The sequence below is a fragment of the Hyperolius riggenbachi genome, chromosome 2, assembly GCF_040937935.1.
Source record: "Hyperolius riggenbachi isolate aHypRig1 chromosome 2, aHypRig1.pri, whole genome shotgun sequence".
Taxonomy (NCBI): Eukaryota; Metazoa; Chordata; class Amphibia; order Anura; family Hyperoliidae; genus Hyperolius; species Hyperolius riggenbachi.
In genome coordinates this window covers 484,377,024-484,401,957 of record NC_090647.1, presented here as the reverse complement: position 1 = coordinate 484,401,957, position 24,934 = coordinate 484,377,024, and the positions used below count along the sequence as shown (strand labels likewise).

The window sequence follows — 24,934 nt, the reverse complement described above, 5'->3', positions numbered from 1 at the left end:
ATAAAAAAAAACCCATTCAGTGTATATTTATTGGTTTGGGTAAAAGTTATAGCGTTTACAAACTATGGTGCAAAAAGTGAATTTTCTCATTTTCAAGCATCTATGACTTTTCTGACCCCCTGTCATGTTTCATGAGGGGCTAGAATTCCAGGATAGTATAAATACCCCCCAAATTACCCCATTTTGGAAAGAAGACATCCCAAAGTATTCACTGAGAGGCATAGTGAGTTCATAGAAGATATTATTTTTTGTCACAAGTAAGCGGAAAATGACACTTTGTGAGAAAAAAAAAAAAAAAAAAGTTTCCATTTCTTCTAACTTGCGACAAAAAAAAAAATGAAATCTGCCACAGACTCACCATGCCCCTCTCTGAATACCTTGAAGGGTCTACTTTCCAAAATGGGGTCATTTGTGGGGTGTGTTTACTGTCCTGACATTTTGGGGGTGCTAAATTGTAAGCACCCCTGTAAAGCCTAAAGGTGCTCATTGGACTTTGGACCCCTTAGCGCAGTTAGGCTGCAAAAAAGTGCCACACATGTGGTATTGCCGTACTCAGGAGAAGTAGTATAATGTGTTTTGGGGTGTATTTTTACACATACCCATGCTGGGTGGGAGAAATATCTCTGTAAATGACAATTTGTTAATTTTTTTTACACACAATTGTCCATTTACAGAGATCTTTCTCCCACTCAGCATGGGTATGTGTAAAAATACACCACAAAACACATTATACTACTTCTCCTGAGTACGGCGATACCACATGTGTGGCACTTTTTTGCACCCTAACTGCGCTAAAGGGCCCAAAGTCCAATGAGTACCTTTAGGATTTCACAGGTCATTTTGAGAAATTTCATTTCAAGACTACTCCTCACGGTTTAGGGCCCCTAAAATGCCAGGGCAGTATAGGAACCCCACAAATGACCCCATTTTAGAAAGAAGACACCCCAAGGTATTCCGTTAGGAGTATGGTGAGTTCATACAAGATTTTATTTTTTGTCAAAAGTTAGCGGAAAATGACACTTTGTGAAAAAACACAATTAAAATCAATTTCCGCTAACTTGTGACAAAAAATAAAATCTTCAATGAACTCACCATACTACTAACGGAATACCTTGGGGTGTCTTCTTTCTAAAATGGGGTCATTTGTGGGGTTCCTATACTGCCCTGGCATTTTAGGGGCCCTAAACCGTGAGGAGTAGTCTTGAAACGAAATTTCTCAAAATGACCTGTGAAATCCTAAAGGTACTCATTGGACTTTGGGCCCTTTAGCGCAGTTAGGGTGCAAAAAAGTGCCACACATGTGGTATCGCCATACTCGGGAGAAGTAGTACAATGTGTTTTGGGGTGTATTTTTACACATACCCATGCTGGGGGGGGGAGAAATACCTCTGTAAATGGACAATTGTGTGTAAAAAAAATCAAAAGATTGTCATTTACAGAAGTATTTCTCCCACCCAGCATGGGTATGTGTAAAAATACACCCCAAAACACATTATACTACTTCTCCCGAGTACGGCGATACCACATGTGTGGCACTTTTTTGCACCTTAACTGCACTAAGGGGCCCAAAGTCCAATGAGTACCTTTAGGATTTCACAGGTCATTTTGCGACATTTGGTTTCAAGACTACTCCTCACGGTTTAGGGCCCCTAAAATGCCAGGGCAGTATAGGAACCCCACAAATGACCCCATTCTAGAAAGAAGACACCCAAAGGTATTCCGTACGGAGTATGGTGAGTTCATAGAAGATTTTATTTTTTTGTCACAAGTTAGCGGAAATTGATTTTAATTGTTTTTTTTTCACAAAGTGTCATTTTCTGCTAACTTGTGACAAAAAATAAAATCTTCTATGAACTCACCATACTCCGTACGGAATACCTTTGGGTGTCTTCTTTCTAGAATGGGGTCATTTGTGGGGTTCCTATACTGCCCTGGCATTTTAGGGGCCCTAAACCGTGAGGAGTAGTCTTGAAACCAAATGTCGCAAAATGACCTGCGAAATCCTAAAGGTACTCATTGGACTTTGGGCCCCTTAGCGTACTTAGGGTGTAAAAAAAAGTGCCACACATGTGGTACCGCCGTACTCAGGAGAAGTAGTATAATGCATTTTGGGGTGTATTTTTACACATACCCATGATAAGTGGGAGAAATATCTCTGTAAATGACAATTGTTTGATTTTTTTACACACAATTGTCCATTTACATAGAAATTTCTCCCACCCAGCATGGGTATGTGTAAAAATACACTCCAAAACACATTATACTACTTTTCCTGAGTACGGCGGTACCACATGTGTGACACTTTTTTGCAGCCTAGGTGCGCTAAGGGGCCCAACGTCCTATTCACAGGTCATTTTGAGGCATTTGTTTTCTAGACTACTCCTCGCGGTTTAGGGCCCCTAAAATGCAAGGGCAGTATAGGAACCCCACAAGTGACCCCATTTTAGAAAGAAGACACCCCAAGGTATTCCGTTAGGTGTATGGCGAGTTCATAGAAGATTTTATTTTTTGTTACAAGTTAGTGAAAAAATGACACTTTGTGAAAAAAAACCCAATAAAAATCAATTTCCGCTAACTTTTGACAAAAAATAAAATCTTCTATGAACTCGTCATACACCTAACAGAATACCTTGGGGTGTCTTTTTTTCTAAAATGGGGTCACTTGTGGGGTTCCTATACCGCCCTGGCATTTTACAGGCCCAAAACCGTGAGTAGTCTGGAAACCAAATGTCTCAAAATGACTGTTCAGGGGTATAAGCATCTGCAAATTTTGATGACAGGTGGTCTATGAGGGGGCGAATTTTGTGGAACCGGTCATAAGCAGGGTGGCCTTTTAGATGACAGGTTGTATTGGGCCTGATCTGATGGATAGGAGTGCTAGGGGGGTGACAGGAGGTGATTGATGGGTGTCTCAGGGGGTGGTTAGAGGGGAAAATAGATGCAATCAATGCACTGGGGAGGTGATCGGAAGGGGGTCTGAGGGGGATCTGAGGGTTTGGCCGAGTGATCAGGAGCCCACACGGGGCAAATTGGGGCCTGATCTGATGGGTAGGTGTGCTAGGGGGTGACAGGAGGTGATTGATGGGTGTCTCAAGGTGTGATTAGAGGGGGGAATAGATGCAAGCAATGCACTGGCGAGGTGATCAGGGCTGGCGTCTGAGGGCATTCTGAGGGTGTGGGCGGGTGATTGAGTGCCCTAGGGGCAGATAGGGGTCTAATCTGATAGGTAGCAGTGACAGGGGGTGATTGATGGGTAATTAGTGGGTGTTTAGGGTAGAGAACAGATGTAAACACTGCACTTGGGAGGTGATCGGACGTCGGATCTGCGGGCGATCTATTGGTGTGGGTGGGTGATCAGATTGCCCGCAAGGGGCAGGTTAGGGGCTGATTGATGGGTGGCAGTGACAGCGGGTGATTGATGGGCGGCAGTGACAGGGGGTGATTGATGGGTGGCAGTGACAGGGGGTGATTGATGGGTGATTGATAGGTGATTGACAGGTAATCAGTGGGTTATTACAGGGGAGAACAGATGTAAATATTGCACTGGCGAATTGATAAGGGGGGGTCTGAGGGCAATCTGAGCGTGTAGGCGGGCGATTGGGTGCCCGCAAGGGGCAGATTAGGGTCTGATCTGATGGGTAACAGTGACAGGTGGTGATAGGGGGTGATTGATGGGTGATTGATGGGTAATTAGTGGGTGTTTAGAGGAGAGAAGAGATGGAAACACTGCGCTTGGGTGGTGATCTGATGTCGGATCTGCGGGCGATCTATTGGTGTGGGTGGGTGATCAGTTTGCCCGCAAGGGGCAGGTTAGGGGCTGATTGTTGGGTGGCAGTGACAGGGGGTGATTGATGGGTGATAGGTGATTGGCAGGTGATTGACAGGTGATCAGTGGGTTACTACAGGGAAGGCCAGATGTAATTAATGCACTGGCGAATTTATAAGGGGGGGGGGGGTCTGAGGGCAATCTGAGCGTGTGGGCGGGTGATTGGGTGCTCGCAAGGGGCAGATTAGGGTCTGATCTGATAGGTAACAGTGACAGTTGGTGATAGGGGGTGATTGATGGGTAATTAGTGGGTGTTTAGAGAAGATAACAGATGTAAACAATACATTTGGGAGGTAATCTGACGGCGGGTTTGCGGGCGATCTAATGGTGTGGGTGGGTGATCAGATTGCCCGCAAGGGGCAGGTTAGGGGCTGATTGATGGGTGGCAGTGACAGGGGGTGACAGGGGGTGATTGATAGGTGATTGGCAGGTGATTGACAGGTGATCAGTGGGTTATTACAGGGAAGAACAGATGTAATTAATGCACTGGTGAATTGATAAGGGGGGGTCAGAGGGCAATCTGAGCGTGTGGGCGGGTGATTGGGTGCCCGCAAGGGGCAGATTAGGGTCTGATCTGATAGGTAAAAGTGACAGGTGGTGATAGGGGGTGATTGATGGGTGATTGATGGGTAATTAGTGGGTGTTTAGAGGAGAGAATAGATGTAAACAATGGATTTGGGAGGTGATCTGATGTCGGATCTGCGGGCGATCTATTGGTGTGGGGGGGTGATCAGGTTAGGGGCTGATTGATGGGTGGCAGTGACAGGGGGTGATTGACGGGTGATGGACAGGTGATTGACAGGTGATCAGGGGGGATAGATGCATACAGTACATGGGGGGGGGGGGGTCTGGGGAGAATCTGAGGGGTGGGGGGGGTGATCAGGAGGGAGCGGGGGGCAGGGGGGGGATAAAAAAAAAATAGCGTTGACAGATAGTGACAGGGAGTGATTGATGGGTGATTAGGGGGGTGATTGGGTGCAAACAGAGGTCTGGGGGGTGGGCAGGGGGGGTCTGATGGGTGCTGTGGGCGATCTGGGGCAGGGGGGGGGAATCAGTGTGCTTGGTGCAGACTAGGGTGGCTGCAGCCTGCCCTGGTGGTCCCACGGACATTGGGACCACCAGGGCAGGAGGCAGCCTGTATAATACACTTTGTAAACATTACAAAGTGTATTATACACTTTGTATGCGGCGATCGTCGGGTTAACATCCCGCCGGCGCTTCCGTATGGCCGGCGGGATGTTGCGGCGGGTGAGCGGCGCCAGGCGGAGGCGGAGGATCGCGTCACGGATGACGCGATCGCTCCGCCCATGCCCATACAAGGACCGCCGCCAATTGTCAATACGGCGGTCCTTGCGGCGTCCACTTCCCGGCCGCCAATTGTATATACGGCGGTCGGGAAGTGGTTAAAGTAAACCTAAATTGGGCACACTATAAGTTTTTATACTTACCCGGGGCTTTCTCCAGTTCCATGAGAAGCGATGTGTCCCTTGCTGTCCTCACGAGTAGATCCGTTCGTCTCGTATCGGTCCCAGGAACTGGCTAAGCTGCACCAGTCGGGATCTTCTGCACATGCTCAGAGGGGCCGCGCATGCACAGAAGAGCCGACTAGGGCGACTGAGCCAGATTACCTGGACTGACACCAGGTGAATTGAAGGCACTCAGGAGGACGGCAAGGGACGCATTGGTGCTCATGGGACTGGAGGAAGCCCCGTGTATATATAACATCTTTTAGTGTGCCCATCTTAGGTACACTTTAAATGGTGTGTTTGGTTTATTTAAATACCACACTTCTGCTTGCTTTAATTGCTAGATGGTGCTGCTCTTACATAGTAGATGGACTCTCAGCTTTCTCATTACTGCCTGGATTGCAGCTACATGTCTCTGTGTGTGGTATGCAAGCACATGAGATGCAGGGCATAGACAGAACCATCTGATAGGCACATCTATGTGATATTCAACAGTGCCTTCTGACTCGTGCTGGTGTTCGAATTTAACATAGCTAATTCTAAACACTCGATACTCCCGACTGCCGCTGTTCAGAATGAGGAAGCAACGTGAACCGCAACATGATTTGCAAGCCAGTGAATGCCACCTGACCCTGTCAGCTTGGTTGGTGCTGAACAGCAGCAGACGGGAGTAATCGGGTGTTTCAAATTGATTATGCCAAACTCGAAAAGTAGTACTAGTTCTGACAACGTTTTGGTAGTAAGTGTCAATAAAATAATTAGTGTGAAGAGGCTTTAAAGGAAACCTAGAGTGAGAGGGATATGGAAGCTGCCATAATACCAGTTGCTTGGCTGCCCTGTTGATCCTCTGCCTCAAATACTTCTATCTACATACCTGTTCCAGGTAAATGGCCCTCATAGGAATTGGCTTGGGGTTGGCTGATGCGACTGTTTTGAGGAGGGGCATGATATTAAAACTTTGCACAGTATATACGAGTAATCCGGTAATTTGGCATCTTGCCAGACTGAAGCTTTATTCCTTGCTCATCAGTGCATGCTGTGCCTCTGATTGTCCTGACACTTCTTGTTGTGTCTGTTTCATCTGTTTGACTCTGAAGTCCAGTTCTCAAGGTCTGTGCTGCTGCCGCTGCCAACACTGGATGAATGCACCATCTAGCTCTCACACTACTGAAAATGTATTCTGTTTCTGTCTGTTGTACTTGAAATGAGACAGGAAATACATGTTACAGTTGGTGGCATTATCTTGTTCTTTATTTTACAGTGCTATAAACTGTAATGTGCCAGAGAATTACGTGACAACAGCATGTGATCTGCTCTTTGCTGTGACATTTTCTGGCAACCTTGAGGCTAGTACACACATCCAATAATTCTGCCTGATTGTCGTCTTATTTTTGCCTGTTGGACGACAATCAGGCCTGTTCACAAGCAGCAAATGACTAGACGAGCAACTGTGAACAGGCGGATTGCCCGATCCATCCTTCGGATCAACTCACGCGACTGTTGGGCTGATAACGTGCAGTTGCCCATGTGTGTACTAGTCGTTTGAACGACACGCACTTGTTTTGAATGTTCAAAACCGAAAAGCCACCTGTTTAGTCTGACATTTATGAACACATTACATTTTTCCCCGTAACACATTCCAAATCACAACTATGGGGTAGATTGTGCACGCTACTTGCGGTAAGCAGTGGACCATGCGCTGGTAACTTACACACGCACCTTGCTAATAACGGCCGCTTTACTCATCCTGTCCTGAGCCCCATCGGGTCCAGTGGCTTTGTAGGACAATATCCCAGTTCTTTGATTGGTCCAATAGGCTGTCTGTCAAGAGGCAGCCTATTGGGCCAATCAAAGTGCTGGGATCACGTCCTGTATAGCCACTGGACCTGACGGGGCTCAGGATGAGATGAGTGGAGCAGCTGTTATGTAAATGGAGCTCGCGTAAGTTACCAGCACACGCTACACAGCACTACCGCGCGCAGTGTGAGCACAACTCACGCTCCTCGCATTAAGGGCCTATTTTCACTAGTTCTGCATCAGTTCTGCATCAGTTTTGCAGCATCCAGATTTCTGGATGTGGCTATTTAGCGCCTGTTTCCACTACACGCGGAATCTGGATGCAGAAAAACTGACTCCAATGAAAATCCTTGGGCCTGTTTCCACTAAACACGATTTGCAGATCTCTGCATCATGCATTGTTTCCCATACAATGAACGCGTTTAGTGGAAACAGGCCCATAGACATTCATTGGAGTCCGTATTTCTGCATTCAGAATCTGATGCAGAAATCTGCAACATGCCATCCATAATTTTTCTGCATCAGAAAAATAGCGTTTAATGGAAACAGGCCCATAGGCATTTATCGGAGTCAGTTTTTCTGCATCCAGAATCGGCATGTAGTGGAAACAGGCCCTAAGCTACCAGCGCAACTTAATGAATCTGCCCCTATGTACTGATCTGAGACATCTTATGCGCTTTGAGTTCTATGGGATAAAAGTGATTTACAAATGTTTTGTTGTTGATTTATCCTTTTACAAGAGTTTTTTTTTTTTTTTGAATACTGTGATTTTGTGTGATCCTTGTTACTGCTCTCCTGCTATCAGTTGCATTGTTTGGATGGTTATTCAGAATGACCTTTTTTACATTTAGTTCTGTCTAAATCGATTGGCACAACAGTCTTTTCAAAGCGAGTATGTGTTAAATCATTTATATACATGTAGAGACAAGATGGTGATTCATGTGGCGTTAAGGTGATGCTGTGTTTCCGGTGCAGGAATTGTCCTGGCTAACGCCGCGCTCCTGGATCCTATTCATATGCGAGGCACACAGAGCGGCTTATTGTTTATGAGCGTTAATTAATGCAGTCATTTGCTCCGAGCGCGCGGAAGATAGAAAGCATCTTACAAGCAGATTTGCATCTGTCAAGCTGGCCGAACAGCATGTTTTCTCGCAGGATCACACATTACACAATGCCGCTTCCTACATTAAACAAGCGAGCGCGTCAGGAAGTGCTGCTGGAGGAGCTCGCTGTTTGGATAGCAGAATCTCACACAGCCATGTGTTCCTGTCTGGAGCTCAGAGATGTATGCAAACTCTCAGGTCCTTTGTAAAATACAAGCATCTTCCATCCAACACACTGAGCTGCTATAGAGTAACAGTACTCCTTCTGCTTACTGCTATTTTTGGCAAGTTAACAAGGTGCTTATAGGTTAAAGGAAACATAAAAACCTACTTGGCCAATAAAAACATTATTCATCTGTGGCTCCTCCCCTAAGTCAAGGAGTGTCGGCCGCTGTGCTGTAGCAGTGGCTGCACTGACCACGTCCCCGCAAGGTGAAGCTCCCAGCTAGCTCCGCTCACCTATATGATGGCGTATCCACCCTCTTGATTGGTGGATGCTGTGCACAGTGGCCTCCATTCACTAAGCATTACCACATTCAGTAATGCAGAAAACAGCTGATTTTACCAATCACCTTGCCAAATGCCAGTTCACTAAACCTATCCCTACACTCATAAGTAAAATTACCGACTAGTGAGGTAAAGTACCTCACTAGTCGTGAGGTAATTTATGTTTGTACTCGATAAAGGATCATTTAGATCCTAAACTAACTAAAGGTACCCATACACATTCAGATTGCCACCCAATGTGGCATATACACCAATCCGGTGCAAGTCTATATGAGGGGACCCACAAGCACTTCCTGCTCATGGTAATTTGATCACAACCACTAGTTTGTAAGAAGTAGGGAACCAAGCAGGAAACACAATCCATGCCCCTAAATGAACAGGTTTAAAGCGGATCCGATAACTGTAACAAGTAGCTTGTCTATATATCTTATCTAAAGTTTAGATTTACAGCAAATCTAGCAGCAAACATCTTCAACAGTTTATGATTATTTATTCCTGTGATACAATGAGAGTGGCCATGTTCTGTTTGTCACATTACACACAGGCAAGCTGCTCTGCATCTCCACCCCTCAGCCTGTGAAAACTTCACTCCCCTTTCCTCCTGCCCTCTGCCTCTGAAATCTCTCGCTAGTAACCTCCTTCTGCCCAGGCTGAGCTCCTATAAGCCCTTGCTACTAAGGCTCAGAGTGCCAAGGCACTCTGGAGAAGCTGTGGGTGAGGCTTGTTTAGTTTATAGGCAATTAGAGTATTAAAACAAACAAAAAAGGTATTTGGCTTGAGGAATGGCCTATAAACTATATGAAAGGATCACAATTATGCAATGAGTAAAAGTTTATCTTGGATCCACTTTAATGAAATTGCCCAAAGCCTAGTGGCTGAAGGCCATGGTGAAGGTCCTGGTGTGTAATTTTAGTGTTAGTGTTACCTGTGGCAACTTGAACACGACCAAATTGCTGCGATCAGGCAGCGGCCATTGGTATCTGAGGTATCCTGTTGGGTCCCTTTAATTAGACTAGGGCCATCAATCCCTCATCTGGATTTGATCAGAACATTTATATTGTGCTTTTCTCCTGAAGGACTCAAAGCACCAGAGCTGCAGCCTCTAGGGCAAGCTCAGTAGGCAGTAGCAGTGTTATGGAGTCTTGCCCAAGGTCTCCTTACTTAATAGGCACTTTACTGAACAGGAAAAGCTGAGGTTCGAACCCTGGTCTCCTGTGTCAGAGGCGGTGCCCTTAGGCCTTGTTCACACTATACGCGCTGCCATGTGTATTTCAGCATCGAATATGGTATGCGACCTGCAAGAACGTCAGAAGTGCATAGACAGTACTTCTGACATTCAGACTGTATGCGCAGCGCAGCAAAACGATGCACTATCTCACTGCTGCACGCACTTACGATAAAGCACAATGCGGATCCCATTTACTACATGGCAATGCAGATGGAGTGTGATCACATGCGTTGCGTTCCAAACACACGGCCAACTGCATTGCTTAATGTGAATGAGGCCTTTACCAGTACACTATCTAGCCAATAGTCAACCTTCTACTGATCAGAGAGAGATCGAATCGCCACATAAACTACACACAGATCTCCAGTAAATTTCACCATAAAATCTATTAATAGTCTAGCGAACTGCAAGGTAACATACTTTCTTTTTTGGAATAAAATTGACTGTTTCACAAATATAATTTTTTTTTGTAAGATCAAGTTCACGTTAAGGTATTTACCGGTAAAAGTCACTGTTGTATCGGTTGTTGTACAGCAACTGAGCAATTTTCTTTCTTTTGGACTACGTAAGTATTTAGAGATGCCTCTGAGTGAATGAATGAATTGGTATGGCTCAGGAGATGGATGCCTTCCTTGTGCTTAGGTGACAGGTCCTCTTCCTTCTATCCTCTTCCTCCTCTTCTGCTGGTGCCTGATGCTTCTGCACTCTGCTTCTGGCTGTCCCAGCCTTTCTGCTGCAGCTCGGCCCAGCCTGCCACATGTTGACATTGTCTTATTTGCGTTGCAGAGTTCACAGTTGGAAGAAAGTGAGGCTGAAGTTTTCTGCTGCCAGTGTGAAGATACCAATGTAGGTATACACCATAGCTTGTAGACTCCATTGTAGCTGTGTGCTTTGCTAGAGAAGAAATGGAAGATGTTTTATAGTTTAAACATAACATTAATGTGCAGCTTACAGGGAGCTTACTCTATTTTTGAGCATTTAGAGCAGTAATATATACATATATATATATATATATATATATATATATATATATATATATATATATATATATATATATATATATATATATATATATATATATTTTTAATACATGTGATCAGATTGGTTAGACGCTTCTATTTTACTGACTGCATTACATTGCCCCCTAGTGGACTCTGCATAGGAACATACAGAGTGTAGTCTCTGGTCTGGGACCCAGGATGCTCAGCTGGTTGTCATTTCCATGCTTGGAGTGTTAATACTAGCAAGGAGCTCATATCTTGCTATCCCTGTCATATACTGCAGATGTCTAGAATTAATTTCAGGATGCTGCAGTTGGTGCTCAACGAATCTGGACCACGTGTATCCTCCACCCCTCCCACTGATGTCCCATGTGTAATGTAACACAGGTGTGAATGACAACAAATATGTTTTAGATTCAACCTTATCACTTTAGCTGGGCAAACTGTTTTCACTAAAAAAGCTCCAGCGAGTCCTGGTGTTTGGCTGGACTTCCTACTCAGAAACGGCCTTCCAAACTTACCACATTGTCACTTGCCCAAGCTCGATGACATCATTTCCCATGTTTTTGCGCCAGTACCTATGCTGAGGTAGTAGTGAGGGTGTGTTCTTTTCAGCCTCACTGCTCGATAGAGAACCACAGAACAAATACAGGGTCACTTAATTGTGGTCGTGTGACCATTGGGGTTGCTGTTCTCACTGCAGTGAGTTATTGAGGTGTTTTGCCACAAGTCTGTGGTTCTGCTTCTAGAACCAGAAGTAAATCAAAGACACAATGAGATATGATATATATATATATATATATATATATATATATATATACACACAGACACACACAGAGACACACACACACGCACACTCCTTTACTTAAACACGAGACAATGATCGAACAATGATGTATACTTACCTGAGGCTTCCTCCAGCCCTCTGTAGTTCGTCAGATCCTCCCGTGTCCATCTGATCCCTTCCGTTCTGCTGTTGTGAAATTTGCACTCCAGCCGTGTCACAGGCCACTGTGCATGTGTGGTCCCAGCCACACACACCCCAATCCCCCCTCCCCGATCTGTGGCCCGGAACGTTCTGTGCAAGCGCAGTTACATTCTTGGCAAACTGCTCATGCGCAGAACTCTCCCTGCCATGGGGGTGCACATCTCTGGGACTGCGCATGCGCATTAGTCCTTTACCAGGCTTACAGTGACACAACAAAGGAGACCAGGAAGATGGCAAGGGAACAGACAGACTACATGGGTGTGTAGGACACCCAAGGCTCAAGTAAGTATTAATCTTTTTGATTTCATTGTCTCGGGTGCACTTTAAGCTTTCGTCATATCTTTTTACAAAGTTTTTCAATCCCTTTGTTGTAGCAGCATCACATTGTGTACATGTACAATGAATAATGTACATGGTAGAACATTTTCAAGCCAAGATATGAAAAACAAAAAACCCCTTTGTTTTGAATTGATGCTACTGCTGCCTATCAGTTCCTTCCTGTCTGTAATGTATATTTTATTCATAACACCTCTGTCCTTCTGAATCTCAAGGTCCATCTTCCCTCCACCCTCCAGCCAGATTCTGCCCTGTATGATCATTCAGCGCTGCTCCTAAACGGTGAAATGAGGGTAGACAAGGCAGGTGGTTTGGGGGCTGCTAGATGAGAAGGTTTTAACTAGATTAATGGCTGTGAGAAAAAGCGAAAGGGTTTGCGGATTAAGGAAGCGAAGGCCGCGCAGAGCCACTGATTAAAAATTGTGCTACAGAAGGCGATCAGGCTGCTGCTGCTGTGTAATCTTGAAATCATTCCAATTGTTTCTTCTCCCTATGCTCAGCTCTTTCAGTCTATTTTAAATAGAAGCTTATTGTATTGAATTGTACTGCTGCAGAAAGTCAATGCTGCTAGCTTTTTATGTATGTTTGAATAATCCGAGTTCCTTATTTAACAACACCTGTACTAGAGACCTATTCAACCCAAAGGACTTGTGTGGGCCGAGGCACAGGGCAGCCCAAAGTGCTACTGTGTCTAGTTATCCAGTGCTTTGCCTACCTCCGGACATTCCTAAAGGTGCCCATTAATAATACAATCTTACCAAATGTATGTGGCAGATGGATAAACTGATGGAATATATTGTGAATGGATACCTTGGGCTGTTCCTCATATTATATAGAAATGGTAAATTGTAATCAGCACCTTTGTAAGTGACTACCTTAAAGAGGAACTCCAGTGAAAATAATGTAACCAAAAAAAGTGCTTCATTTTTTTTTGTAACACTGATTTTTATTAAGCAGATTAAATAATACACAAAGACCGTTAGAAGATTGGAAGTTAACTTACAAATCATATAAAATTTAAGAGTCAGTGATGTAAGAGTCTTAGGGTGAAAAGTTCTTCAGCCAGTCTTCATGTGGCTCGTAAATTTGTTTACTTCTCTAAGATGGATTTTAATAATACACCTATTTCTTTAAAGAAGTAGACAGCCTTGTATATGGGAGGGGGGAGGGGGGGGGGGAGGGATTAGGGGGGGGAGGGGGTAGTGTAATAGGGATAAGGGAGGGAAGAGTTTAATTATTATTAAAGGTCAACCAGCTAAATAATCAGCAGATAACAACAATTGAAAATAAAGAACTGATGGACAACAGGTCCAAGTGGGTCACGATGGTCAGATATCCCGCATATCAGTTTTGATAGTTACCTCAGATGAGGTTAGTTCTATTTAGAGATAGAGGGAAGGAAGGGCCTAATAGAGAGGATTGTATAGAGTCCTTGTATTGGGTATAGAGGGGATGATATGGGGATTTGTTTTTCCCTTAACTACCACATTCGCTCCAAAGCCCATTCGTCTCCTTCAGCATCCCAAAAAGATTTAAGCATATGTTCTGCTCAGCTAGATAATAAAAGTGGCAAACACGCTGCACCATTGACATCACAGGACAATTGCCTATAAAACTAGACTTCTGACTCTGGGCTCAAGCTTCATTCATCTTACAGATCATTATCTTCATCTGGCAGTGCTGTGGTCTGGGGCAACCTATATATCATGTTCGTGTGGTGTTGCCAAGGCAGGATCCATATCCCCTTCGGATGGGGTATGGGGAGGCATGGCTAGAGACTCAAGGTTTGGGTCCCCTGTCAGCTTCCTGGCAAACCCCAGGGTAAATAGGGTACCGGCTCATTTTAGGGAAGGGTGGGTGGTCAGGGTCCCATTTTTTTTATTTTTTTTTTATTTTAAGGGGGTATGTAATCTGAGGAGTTAAAAGTCCATGGGTCCCAGATCTTATGGAATCTGTCTTCGGAGTCTCTCAGAGAGGCTGTCATTTTCTCCATAGTTTTATACCAGGTAATTTTAATTTTTATCTCTAAGGTTGTGGGTGGGGCTATTTGTTTCCATGCGGCTGCTATGGAGAGTCTGATGGCTGTCAGGATGTGGGTAATTAGACGCATAGAATGTGTAGGGACACCAGGTATGGTTTTACCCAGTAGCATATAAAGGGGGTCGTGAGGGATAAAAGTGTCAGTGACATGTTGAATCAGAGATTGGATGTCTCTCCATAATGTATCAATAAGAGGACAGAACCAGAATATATGTGCTAGGGTGCCTTTATTTCCACATCCTCTCCAGCATAAATCAGAGGGTCCATTGTATATTCTGGAGAGTCTATCTGGGGTGAGATACCAATGGAAGAGGATCTTGTATATGTTTTCTTTTATTTGTGTGCAGATGGAGCTATGTTTAGCATTTTCCCAGATGTCTGTCCAGTCCTCCAACGTGATAGAAGTAGAGAGAGCGGACTCCCATTTAGCCATGTAAGGGTGAGAGGGGGTGAGGGAATTTGATTTAGTCTGAAGAAGAGAGTAAATTTGTGATATCAGTCCTTTTTGGTGTCCTCTAAAGTTACATAAACGCTCAAAATGTGTCCAGGAAGGGATTACGTTTGCCCCCTTGGTGGTTTTTTGGAGAAAGTGTTTGATCTGGTAGTACTCTAGGTACATCTGAGGGGAGAACTGGGTCTTTTCTTCTAATGCTGTTCTATCCCAAATTTTACCCGTTAATGGATTAATCCAGTCTCTAAGGTTAAAAAAGCCCAGATTGAACCAGCGGGCCATAAATTGTTTTGAGATTCCAGGGGGAAAAGACTGATTTCCAAGTATTGGGAATAGCGGGGAGGGAGTGGACCTAAGCTTGGCAGTGGACATGGTGTTCCTCCATATGCGAGCTGAAAAGGATATAGTGGGTAGTGTAATAGTGGGGGGGAGTTTTGGAGGAGTTGGTGACCAGATAAGTGAAGCTAAAGTGGTTGGTAGGATGCTTGTAGCCTCTATTAGGGCCCATTTAGTAAAAACTCTTGGGCTAGTCCATTCGGTAAGTTGTCTAAGATGGGTGGCCTGATAGTAAAGCTTCAGGTGGGGGACTGCCAAACCTCCTGATTCTCGTGGGGATAGGAGTATATTTTTGTGGACTCTCGGGTGTTTGTGGTTCCAAATGAATTTGAAAAACTCAGTTTGTAGTTTGGAGAGTTGGGTTGAAGGGACTTGGACTGGCAGTGTTTCGAATAGGTATAAAAGGCGTGGGAGGATGTTCATTTTTAGAGAGTATATTCTCCCCATCCAAGAAATTTTATATGCTGTCCACTTGTGTAGGTCCTTAAGAATGGTCTGGATGAGTGTAGGGTAGTTTTGTTTATATAGTGTGGAATATGTAGGTGTGAGGTTTATTCCTAAGTATTTGAGGGCGTGTATTTTCCATCTATAAGGGTAGTGAGCTTTAAGGGAGGACAGTAGGGTGGGGGGTATTTTGATAGGGAGAGCTTCTGTCTTATCTTGGTTTAATTTGAAACCTGAGAGGGATTCATATTCTTTTATGGTGGAGTGCAATGTCGGGAGAGAGATAAGGGGTTGTGTGATAGTGAGCAGGACGTCATCCGCGAATAAAGATATCTTATGATCATGTTTGCCTTGTCGAACCCCATGTATATTCGGGTTCAGTCTAATAGCTGAGGCTAGAGGTTCGATGCTTATGGCGAACAATAAGGGGGAAAGGGGACATCCCTGGCGAGTGCCATTTTGTATTCGTAAGGGTTGTGTAGGGGCAAAAGGAAGCTTAATGGAAGTGGATGGTGTGGAGTATAAATACTTAAGTAAAGAGAGGAAGGGCCCTTTGAAGCCTTGATGTTCTAGTACTCGGAATAGATAGGGCCAGGATAGTCTGTCGAAGGCCTTCTCTGCATCCAAACTCAGGAGCAGAGAAGGCCTACCACTCTGACTCATAAGTGAGATAAGATTTATTGCTTTCCTGGTGTTATCCCCAGCTTGGCGTCCTAGGATAAATCCTACTTGGTCATTATTAATAAGCGTGGTTAGAATAGGGTTAAGACGATTGGCCATGACTTTTGTTATGATTTTCAGGTCTGAGTTTAGGAGAGAAATAGGTCGGTAACTTTGAAAGTGCTTCATTTTTACAATAATTATGTATAAATGATTTAGTCAGTATTTGCCCATTGTAAAAATTTTCCTCTCCCTGATTACGTTCTGACATTTATCACATGGTGACATTTTTACTGCTAGCAGGTGATGTAGCTGCCGCTTGCTTTTTTGGCAGTTGGAAACAGCTGTAAACCGCTATTTCCCACAATGCAACAAGGTTCACAGACAGGAAACTGCCTGGACCATGGTTCTCACAGTTTCCTGTGGGAGGGGTTTTATCACAGTATCAGCCATACAGCGCCCCCTGATGATCCTTTTGTGAATAGGAATAGATTTCTCACGTAAATGGGGGTATCAGCTACTGATTGGGACAAAGTTCAATTCTTGGTCACGGTTTCTCTTTAAAGTGACCCTGAGCAGAGGTATAAAATCGAAATCTTAACTTGGTGCTTCCTCCAGTCCCCCGTAGCCCGCGAGGTCCTTCAGTGTCCTCTAGGCTCCCTCCGTGGTTCCACTGGCAGCTCCATTAGGTGCGCGACTCCTGCTGAAGTCGTGCTCAACTGCACATGCGCAGCCCATCTGCGCGCACCCACCTCCATCACGCACCCATCGATATGAGCGCTCTGCACAGGCGTGGTTCTCGAAAGACTGAACTGCGCAGTTGCACACGACTTCGGGTAAAGTTGCACACCTAATGGAGCCGGCAGCGGGAGCACAGAGAGGACCCAGAGGACACTGAGGGACCTTGTGGGCTACGGGGGGCTGGAGGAAGCCCCAGTTGAATTCAGATTTCATTCCTCTGCTCAGGGTCCCTTATCAAGTATTATTAAGTATCCATTCAAAGTATATTCACTCAGTTTTCGTTCTACTTCATAGTGGTTGGAGCAGCCTTCCTCAACCTTTTTATCCTGGAGGAACCCTTCAAATAATTTTTGAACTTCAGGGAACCCCATACAATAACTGAGGGAAAGAGGATTTATTTTATAGTAGAATTGGTCATTAAAAGTGGGTTAGGCTAAACACTTTTTACTATTGTAATATTCCTTACTAGCCAACCCGCGTCGTAGCATACGCCGCATCTATCTATCTAATAGAGTACGTGCCTCAACCTTGAAGCAAGAAGAAGTAGGCTTTCCATGAGAAAATTTATGCGTGCTCAAACACCAAGTTTAACCCTAGCAAGTCTGGCTTTGCAAACCCGGCCTAATTGGCTATTCATGAGGCAATGCTCATGCAAATATGCATTTGCTTTCGCATGCCAAACTATGCAGGGTCCAAAAACCAATACCGCAAAGCGATCGCCCTGCGGGTATTAGTTCATGCTACATTAGCACTATCCAGGAGCGCCACGGGGAGGATTCCGAATGCCCCCATACAACCGGGGGACTGCGGGGTCCCAGGCTCTCTTACTGCCTGGGAACCACAGCGGCACCCCGGAGGGGGAGGCTGGGTGGCGCAGCTGCACCCCCCCCCCCCCCAAGTGTGGTCAGCGCCGGGGAGAGCCATCCGCACCCATCTCCCAATATTAAAAACAGGCACTTACCTTAACGTCCATTGCGTTCTGCAACATGCACATTAACTTGGGGGCACCACATGAGAAAGGAGTGAAGCATGGGTCACCCCGAGCTTTAGAGCTCAGGGCTGGCTCACATACAACACTCCGGGGTGGGGGGAGGACAGGCGCAGACAACTCACTCCAGGGCTCACACCACCAGAGCAAGCCATCCACCACCTGCCTCCAAAGGATACAACTGCAAAAAATGCTTTCCATGAGAAAAATTTTGCGTGCTCAAACACCAAGTTTAACCCTAGCAAGTCTGGCTTTCCAAATCTGGCCTAATTGGCTATTCATGAGGCAATGCTCATGCAAATATGCATTTGCTTTCGCATGCCAAACTATGCAGGGTCAAAAAACCAATACCGCAAAGTGCTCTCTCGCTGCCTGGGAACCACAGCGGCACCCCGGAGTGGGAGGCTGGGTGGCGCAGCCGCCCCCCCCCCCCCCAAGCGTGGCCAGCGCTGGGGAGAGCCGTCCGCACCCACCTCCTAATATTAAAAACAGCCACTTACCTTAACGTCCATTGGGTTCTGCTACATGCGCATTAATTTTCTCATGGAAAGCATTTTGTGCAGTTTGTATCCTTTGGAGGCAGGTGGTGGATGGCTTGCTCCGGTGGTGTGAACCCTGGAGTGAGTGCGCCTGTCCTCCCCCCCCCCTGGAGTGCTGTATGTGAGCCAGCCCTGAGCTCTAAAGCTCGGGGTGACCCATGCTTCTCTCCTTTCTCATGTGGTGCCCCCAAATTAATGCGCATGTAGCAGAACGCAATGGACGTTAAGGTAAGTGCCTGTTTTTAATATTGGGAGGTGGGTGCAGACGGCTCTCCCCGGCGCTGGCCACACTTGGGGGGGGGGGGGGGGTCGTCCACGCCACCCAGCCTCCCCCTCCGGGGTGCCGCTGTGGTTTCCAGGCAGTGAGAGAGCCTGGGACCCTGCGGTCCCCCCAGTTGTATAAAAAGTGGGCATTGGGAATCCTCCCCGTGGCGCTCCTGGAGGCCTGGAGCACACCAAAAACTGCTAGCAGATCCGCAAAATGCTAGCAGATTTTGAAACGCTTTTTCTTATTTTTCTGTAGCATTTCACCTAGCATTTTGCGGTTTTGTAAAGCGTTTTTGGTGTAGTAGATTTCATATATTGTTACAGTAAAGCTGTTACTGAACAGCTTCTGTAACAAAAACGCCTGCAAAACCGCTCTGAACTGCCGTTTTTCAGAGCGGTTTGCGTTTTTCCTATACTTTACATTGGAGGCAGAAACGCCTCCGCAATCCAAAAAATGCCTCACCTCGGGAGTATGCGTTTCAGCAAAACGCCTCCCGCTCTGGTGTGCACCAGCCCATTGAAATACATTACCCAAGCGTATCCACAGCCGCAAGTGGATCACAAAATGCTGCCGAACCGCTCTGGTGTGCACTAAGCCGGATAGTGCTAATGTAGCATGTAGCAGGGTGACTGCTTTGTGGTATTGGTTTGTGCATGCATTTGCATGAGCATTGCCTCATGAATAGCCAATTAGGCCAGATTTGCAATGTCAGACTTGCTAGGGTAAGGCCTCTTTTCCATGGACTGTGAATAGGCAGTGAAATGGCTCTCAAACTCTCACAACTGCTCACTGCTGCCTGGTAACTGCTTGCTGCTGCCGCCTGGTAACTGCTTGCTGCTGCCTGGTAACTGCTTGCTGCTGCCTGGTAACTGCTTGCTGCTGCCTGGTAACTGCTTGCTGCTGCCTGGTAACTGCTTGCTGCTGCCTGGTAACTGCTTGCTGCTGCCTGGTAACTGCTCGCTGCTGCCTGGTATCTGCTCACTGCTGCCTGGTAACTGCTTGTTGCTGCCTGGTATCTGCTCACTGCTGCCTGGTAACTGCTTGTTGCTGCCTGGTAACTGCTCGTTGCTGCCTGGTATCTGCTCACTGCTGCCTGGTAACTGCTTGTTGCTGCCTGGTAACTGCTTGTTGCTGCCTGGTAACTGCTTGTTGCTGCCTGGTATCTGCTCACTGCTGCCTGGTAACTGCTTGTTGCTGCCTGGTAACTGCTCGTTGCTGCCTGGTATCTGCTCGTTGCTGCCTGGTATCTGCTCACTGCTGCCTGGTAACTGCTTGCTGCTGCCTGGTAACTGCTTGTTGCTGCCTGGTAACTGCTTGTTGCTGCCTGGTATCTGCTCACTGCTGCCTGATAACTGCTTGCTGCTGCCTGGTAACTGCTTGTTGCTGCCTGGTATCTGCTCACTGCTGCCTGGTAACTGCTTGCTGAGCACACAGCTCAACAGTCCGTGGAAAAGAGGCCTTAAACTTGGTGTTTGAGCACGCATAAATTTTCTCATGCAAAGTACTTCTTCTTCTTGTTTGAAGGTTGAGGCACTTAGTCTATTATATATATAGATTCCATGTTTTTACTTTGCGGGGCACCCATTTCATGCTCTTCGTTATTGCACTCCCAAATATAGTTACCCGGTGTTAGTGTTTTCTCTAGTTCCTCTTAATCTGCTAAACACACATCTTTAGTTCTGCCATCCCACATTTTATTAATCCCCAATGTAATGTGTCATTGTGTCAAGGTCATTGCGCCAATGAACAAGTAGGGAAGCTAGAATTCACGATGGACAGAAAATTAGTGGAGAGGACATTGAGAAGTTAGGGAAATAATTTTGAAACTTTCTAAACCTGCCAGCTGATACAGCTCGACCTCTAAGGGCAAAACTGCCAGGGAACCCCTGCAAAGTCCTCAAGGAACCCTGGGGTTAGACAGTTGGTATATTAAGCAACTCCTTAAATTACTTTTTGTAAAGTATAACATGATCTGGCTGCTATGGCTTGTAAGTCCAACTAGCTCCAATTGTTAAAAAGAAATGCAGTTTAACTCTTTATGCGTAGCATGTCACGAGCAGTGGCCAGTAGAAAGGCGATGTGCTTCTGGCTTAGGAAGATATCCAGCACCGTCTTGCAGTTTTTGGCTGATAACTAAGCTTTCTGCTGATAAGCCTTCTTCAGACTCGATTCCTGTATTCTAGCCGAAAGCTTACCGGTACTCTTTTTCTTCTAAAGTTAGCCAATAAATGGCATCATCCTGACTCAAAATTTCTTGCTTTTACTGATGGCTAACACGGTACAACACTGTACTGCTCTTAATGCTAACGAATGACGTATGACCCCACTAATTGTCTACTAGTTATCTATTACCCCTTTAAACTCCCAGAGGCCTTAAAAAAACCTATACATTACTGCTGCTCAGAGAGACAGAGACGCCTTTCTATGTTTGTGTTGGCTTTTGTTTTTACGGCATCACCCACGCAAACGTTATCATTATATGACCTCATTTTCTATCACAGAGGAAGTAGGTGGTTGAGGTCATGTTTCAAAACCATGCAGAAAGCATGTGTCAGCGATTACACACGCTCTTCAGTCAACACTACAAAGTAAATGATTTGGCACTTGATTTTGTCAATGGTTTTTGAACGTTGGCTAGTGCCCTCTCAGCTCCCAGCTGCCGGGAGGTGGGGGGAGGAATTTCTGCAGTGCACAGGCTGGCTTTTCAGTCTAATCAAGCTGCATCTGACATTTACACAGGAAGACAGTCTTGTAAACCCAGGAGGTTGGGTAAATAAAAACTAAGGCAAACAAATGGCCTATATGCGATCTACAAAACATTATTTTTTGCAAATTGGAGTATATTCTGTACAATATGCATTAAAAGATACATGCTTTAACTAGTTGTTTAAACATTAAATTAGATGAGTATCTGTCCAAATAGCACTGAACTCCTTATTACTTGGTCCTGCAGGCATAGCCGTCAAAGAGGAACTATACTGAAAAATAGTAGAAGAGGGGAAAAGGGAGAAGTTAAAAAGTAGAAGAGAGATCATGAAATGATTGATATTCGTCATGTAATTTGTTCATGTTGTTTGCTCCACAATGAGCCTGCAGGCAATCATCTTTACTGCTGACCAGGGCTGCTCAAATCCGAATTCGGGTGAATCCGGATAGTTGCTATCCGGATTTTATCCAGTAAACCTGGGCGGGGGCGTCAAGCTTACCTGTCTGACGTCTTCTTCGGTCCGTCCCTCGGCGCCTCCCACGATGCGTTCCACGCGGCGGTCATGTGAGTACAAACACTTCCTCCTTCTGGGTTGAAGGAAGAAGTGTTTGTAGTTACGTAATGACTGCATCGTGGGAGGCGCGGAGGGATGGACCAAAGAAGACGTCAGACAGGTAAGCTTGACCCCCCCCCCCCAGCCCACCCCACACAGGTTTACTGGGGGAAATCCGGATAGCAACTATCCGGATTCACCCGAATTCGGATTTTAGCATCCCAGCTGCTGACAGACAAGAAAAAAAAATTAGACAGCGCCAATGCTTGCTTGGCAGTTGGAAATAGCCATTATTTCCCACAATGCAGCAAAGTTCACAGAAAGGAAACTCTATAGTCATGACATCACACTGTTTCAGGGGTTTCACCTTTATATCAGCCACACAGATGTCCCTGCTGATCTATTTGAGAAAAGATAAAGACTTGTCATGGGAAAGGGGATGTCAGCTACTGATTGGGGTGAAGCTCAATCTCGAGTTAAAGTTCCTCTTTAACCACTTGAGGACCCACCCTTTACCCCCCCTTAAGGACCAGCGCTGTTGTAGCTGATCTGTGCTGGGTGGGCTCTGCAGCCCCCAGCACAGATCAGCGTGCAGGCAGAGCGACCAGATCGCCCCCCTTTTTTCCCCACTAGGGGGATGATGTGCTGGAGGGGTCTGATCGCTCCTGCCTGCCGGGTGTTGCGGGGGGGGGGCACCTCAAAGCCCCCCTCCGCGGCGAAATCCTCCCCCTCCCCCCTGGAGATCCGGGCTGCACAGGACGCTATCCGTCCTGTGCAGCCAGTGACGGGACGTCCCCTGTCACATGGCGGCGATCCCCGGCCGCTGATTGGCCGGGGATCGCCGATCTGCCTTACGGCGCTGCTGCGCAGCAGCGCCGTACAAATGTAAACAAAGCGGATTATTTCCGCTTGTGTTTACATTTAGCCTGCGAGCCGCCATCGGCGGCCAGCAGGCTATTCACGGAGCCCCCCGTCGTGAATTGACAGGAAGCAGCCGCTCGCACGAGCGGCTGCTTCCTGATTAATCAGCCTGCAGCTGGCGACGCAGTACTGCGTCGCTGGTCCTGCAGCTGCCACTTTGCCGACGCGCGTTATGAGTGCGCGGTCGGCAAGTGGTTAAAGGGAACTAAGCACCACTTTTTTTTTTCTCCATTTTGTCCTGGTTTCTAATATCTATAGGAGCTGCCATGTTCTCCCCTCCCCTTCTAGCTGCCCATTATTTATCCAGGGGAGGATGTGAAGATAGCTTCTGTGGCTTCTGTAAACTCCAACCCCCCCCCCCACCCTGATGAAAGCTGTTGTTTGTTCTATGCCAATATGTACAATAAAATAATTACAGCCATTTTTATCTGCCTAAATTTCTGTGGGTCGGGCAGGCCTAGGAAGTGATAGGAAGTAAAATAAAGCCCTCTGCTAAACTCTTAAATGTAAAAAGAAGGGGTAAAATTAATGTATTTTTTAAATAATGAGCCATATTGTTAGTATGCATGTTTAATGTGCTTTTGAGATGCCCTGGGTGCTAAAAAATGGTGCTTGATTCACTTTATTGAGAGTATCTGTGTCCCATAGAAGCTGAAGCTCTCTGTGTCTGGCTTGTTTTCCAGTACACAGCACAGGCCAGTACATTGTCTATCACAATTCTTTGTTTATATTTAGTGGTTGGTAAATTCACACCTCTGCCAGGACAGCGAAAGATTATGGATCTCCGCTCAGCTGTCATTCTGATTCATGTTTTGCTTTCGTAGTCATTATCTGGGCAGGTTGCACACCTGTCATACGTAGAAGAACAGTTCCTTTTTGCATACAGCTGAGACTAGTCTGGTTTTGCATGCGGGGGCGAGTGTTTGGTTTGGCTGAACATGCTTGAAGGTATTAGTGCGCCGTCTCGGATAGATCAGTCACTGGCAGAGGTCACAGCGATGAATGTTTAGATTCACAAACCTCTATTAATCCAGAAAAGTCACCTTTTCATTTCACAAAGAGGACATTTGTGTGCATGCCGGCGGCTCTTACTTTACACCTGTTTCCTTCACACCACATTGAAATAAAAGGACTTGCCAGATCAGCCTTTTTGTTTTATTTACATGAATTATGCAGGTACATTGACAATGCCAGAATGTGGCGTAAGCTATAGTACACGCTGTGAAGTATACCTACAGTATGTTACTGCGTGTGCAAAAACTGAGGCCCCTTTCACATTGGCAGGTTTTCATTGCATTGTATTACCCGTTTTTTACCACAGCGTTGGCTGGAAAGTGTAATGGTTAAGGGCTCTGCCTCTGATGTAGGAGTCCTGGGTTCAAATCTCGGCTCTGCCTGTTCAGTAAGCCAGCACCTATTCCGTAAGGAGTTCTTTGGGCAGGACTCCCTAACACTGCTACTGCCTACTGAGTGCACTCTTGTGGATGCCTCGCAAGCGCTTTGAGTCCCACAGGAGAGAAGCGCTATACAAAAAAAGGAATTATTATATTTATTGTGTATATCAGCGAAGGCAATGCGGTTATCTTTGGCTTAGGTGGAAGTTAGGCATTGTGGGAGGGGCAGTAAAAGTCACCCATCGGGGGGTGGGGGGGTTGGGGTCAGGGTTCGGCATCGGGTGGGTTGGTTAGGTATCGGTGAGGGGATTTGGCTACAATTGGGAGGGTTGTGTGAGACTAGGGTTAGGTTTAGTCATAGTAAAATACTGCTACATTTTTACAGATATTTTAGTATCAGAATTACCACTGTAATAGCTGTAATTGCCGATATTCTACAAGCGCCTACATTTACCCAGCGCCCATAGTGCATGTACACAGATAAGCACCCAAGTCACTGGATAACTATCCTGTCATTTTGTAGGCATGCACTTCTTTTATATCCTGTCATGCAGTAATGAAACTAGTGAAAGTTTCCTATGCGTTATTGTGTACAGTATTTCTCTGGCGTCCCAGGCCCGACAGGCTGACAGTTGCTCAG

At 45.9% G+C, this 24,934-nt stretch overlaps 1 protein-coding gene across 2 annotated transcripts in view; it reads left to right on the top strand.

Annotated features, from left to right (window-relative positions):
• SSH2 (slingshot protein phosphatase 2) overlaps positions 1-24,934 on the top strand; it is a 302,262-nt gene that overhangs the window by 73,679 nt on the left and 203,649 nt on the right. The window contains exon 2 of one of the 2 annotated variants that reach the window (XM_068270323.1): positions 10,714-10,773. The exons of the other annotated variant lie outside the window; for it this stretch is intronic. Within the exon in view, the coding sequence (XP_068126424.1) occupies positions 10,714-10,773 (60 nt within the window). The remainder of the gene's footprint in view (positions 1-10,713; positions 10,774-24,934) is intronic. 2 annotated transcript variants of the gene reach the window in all.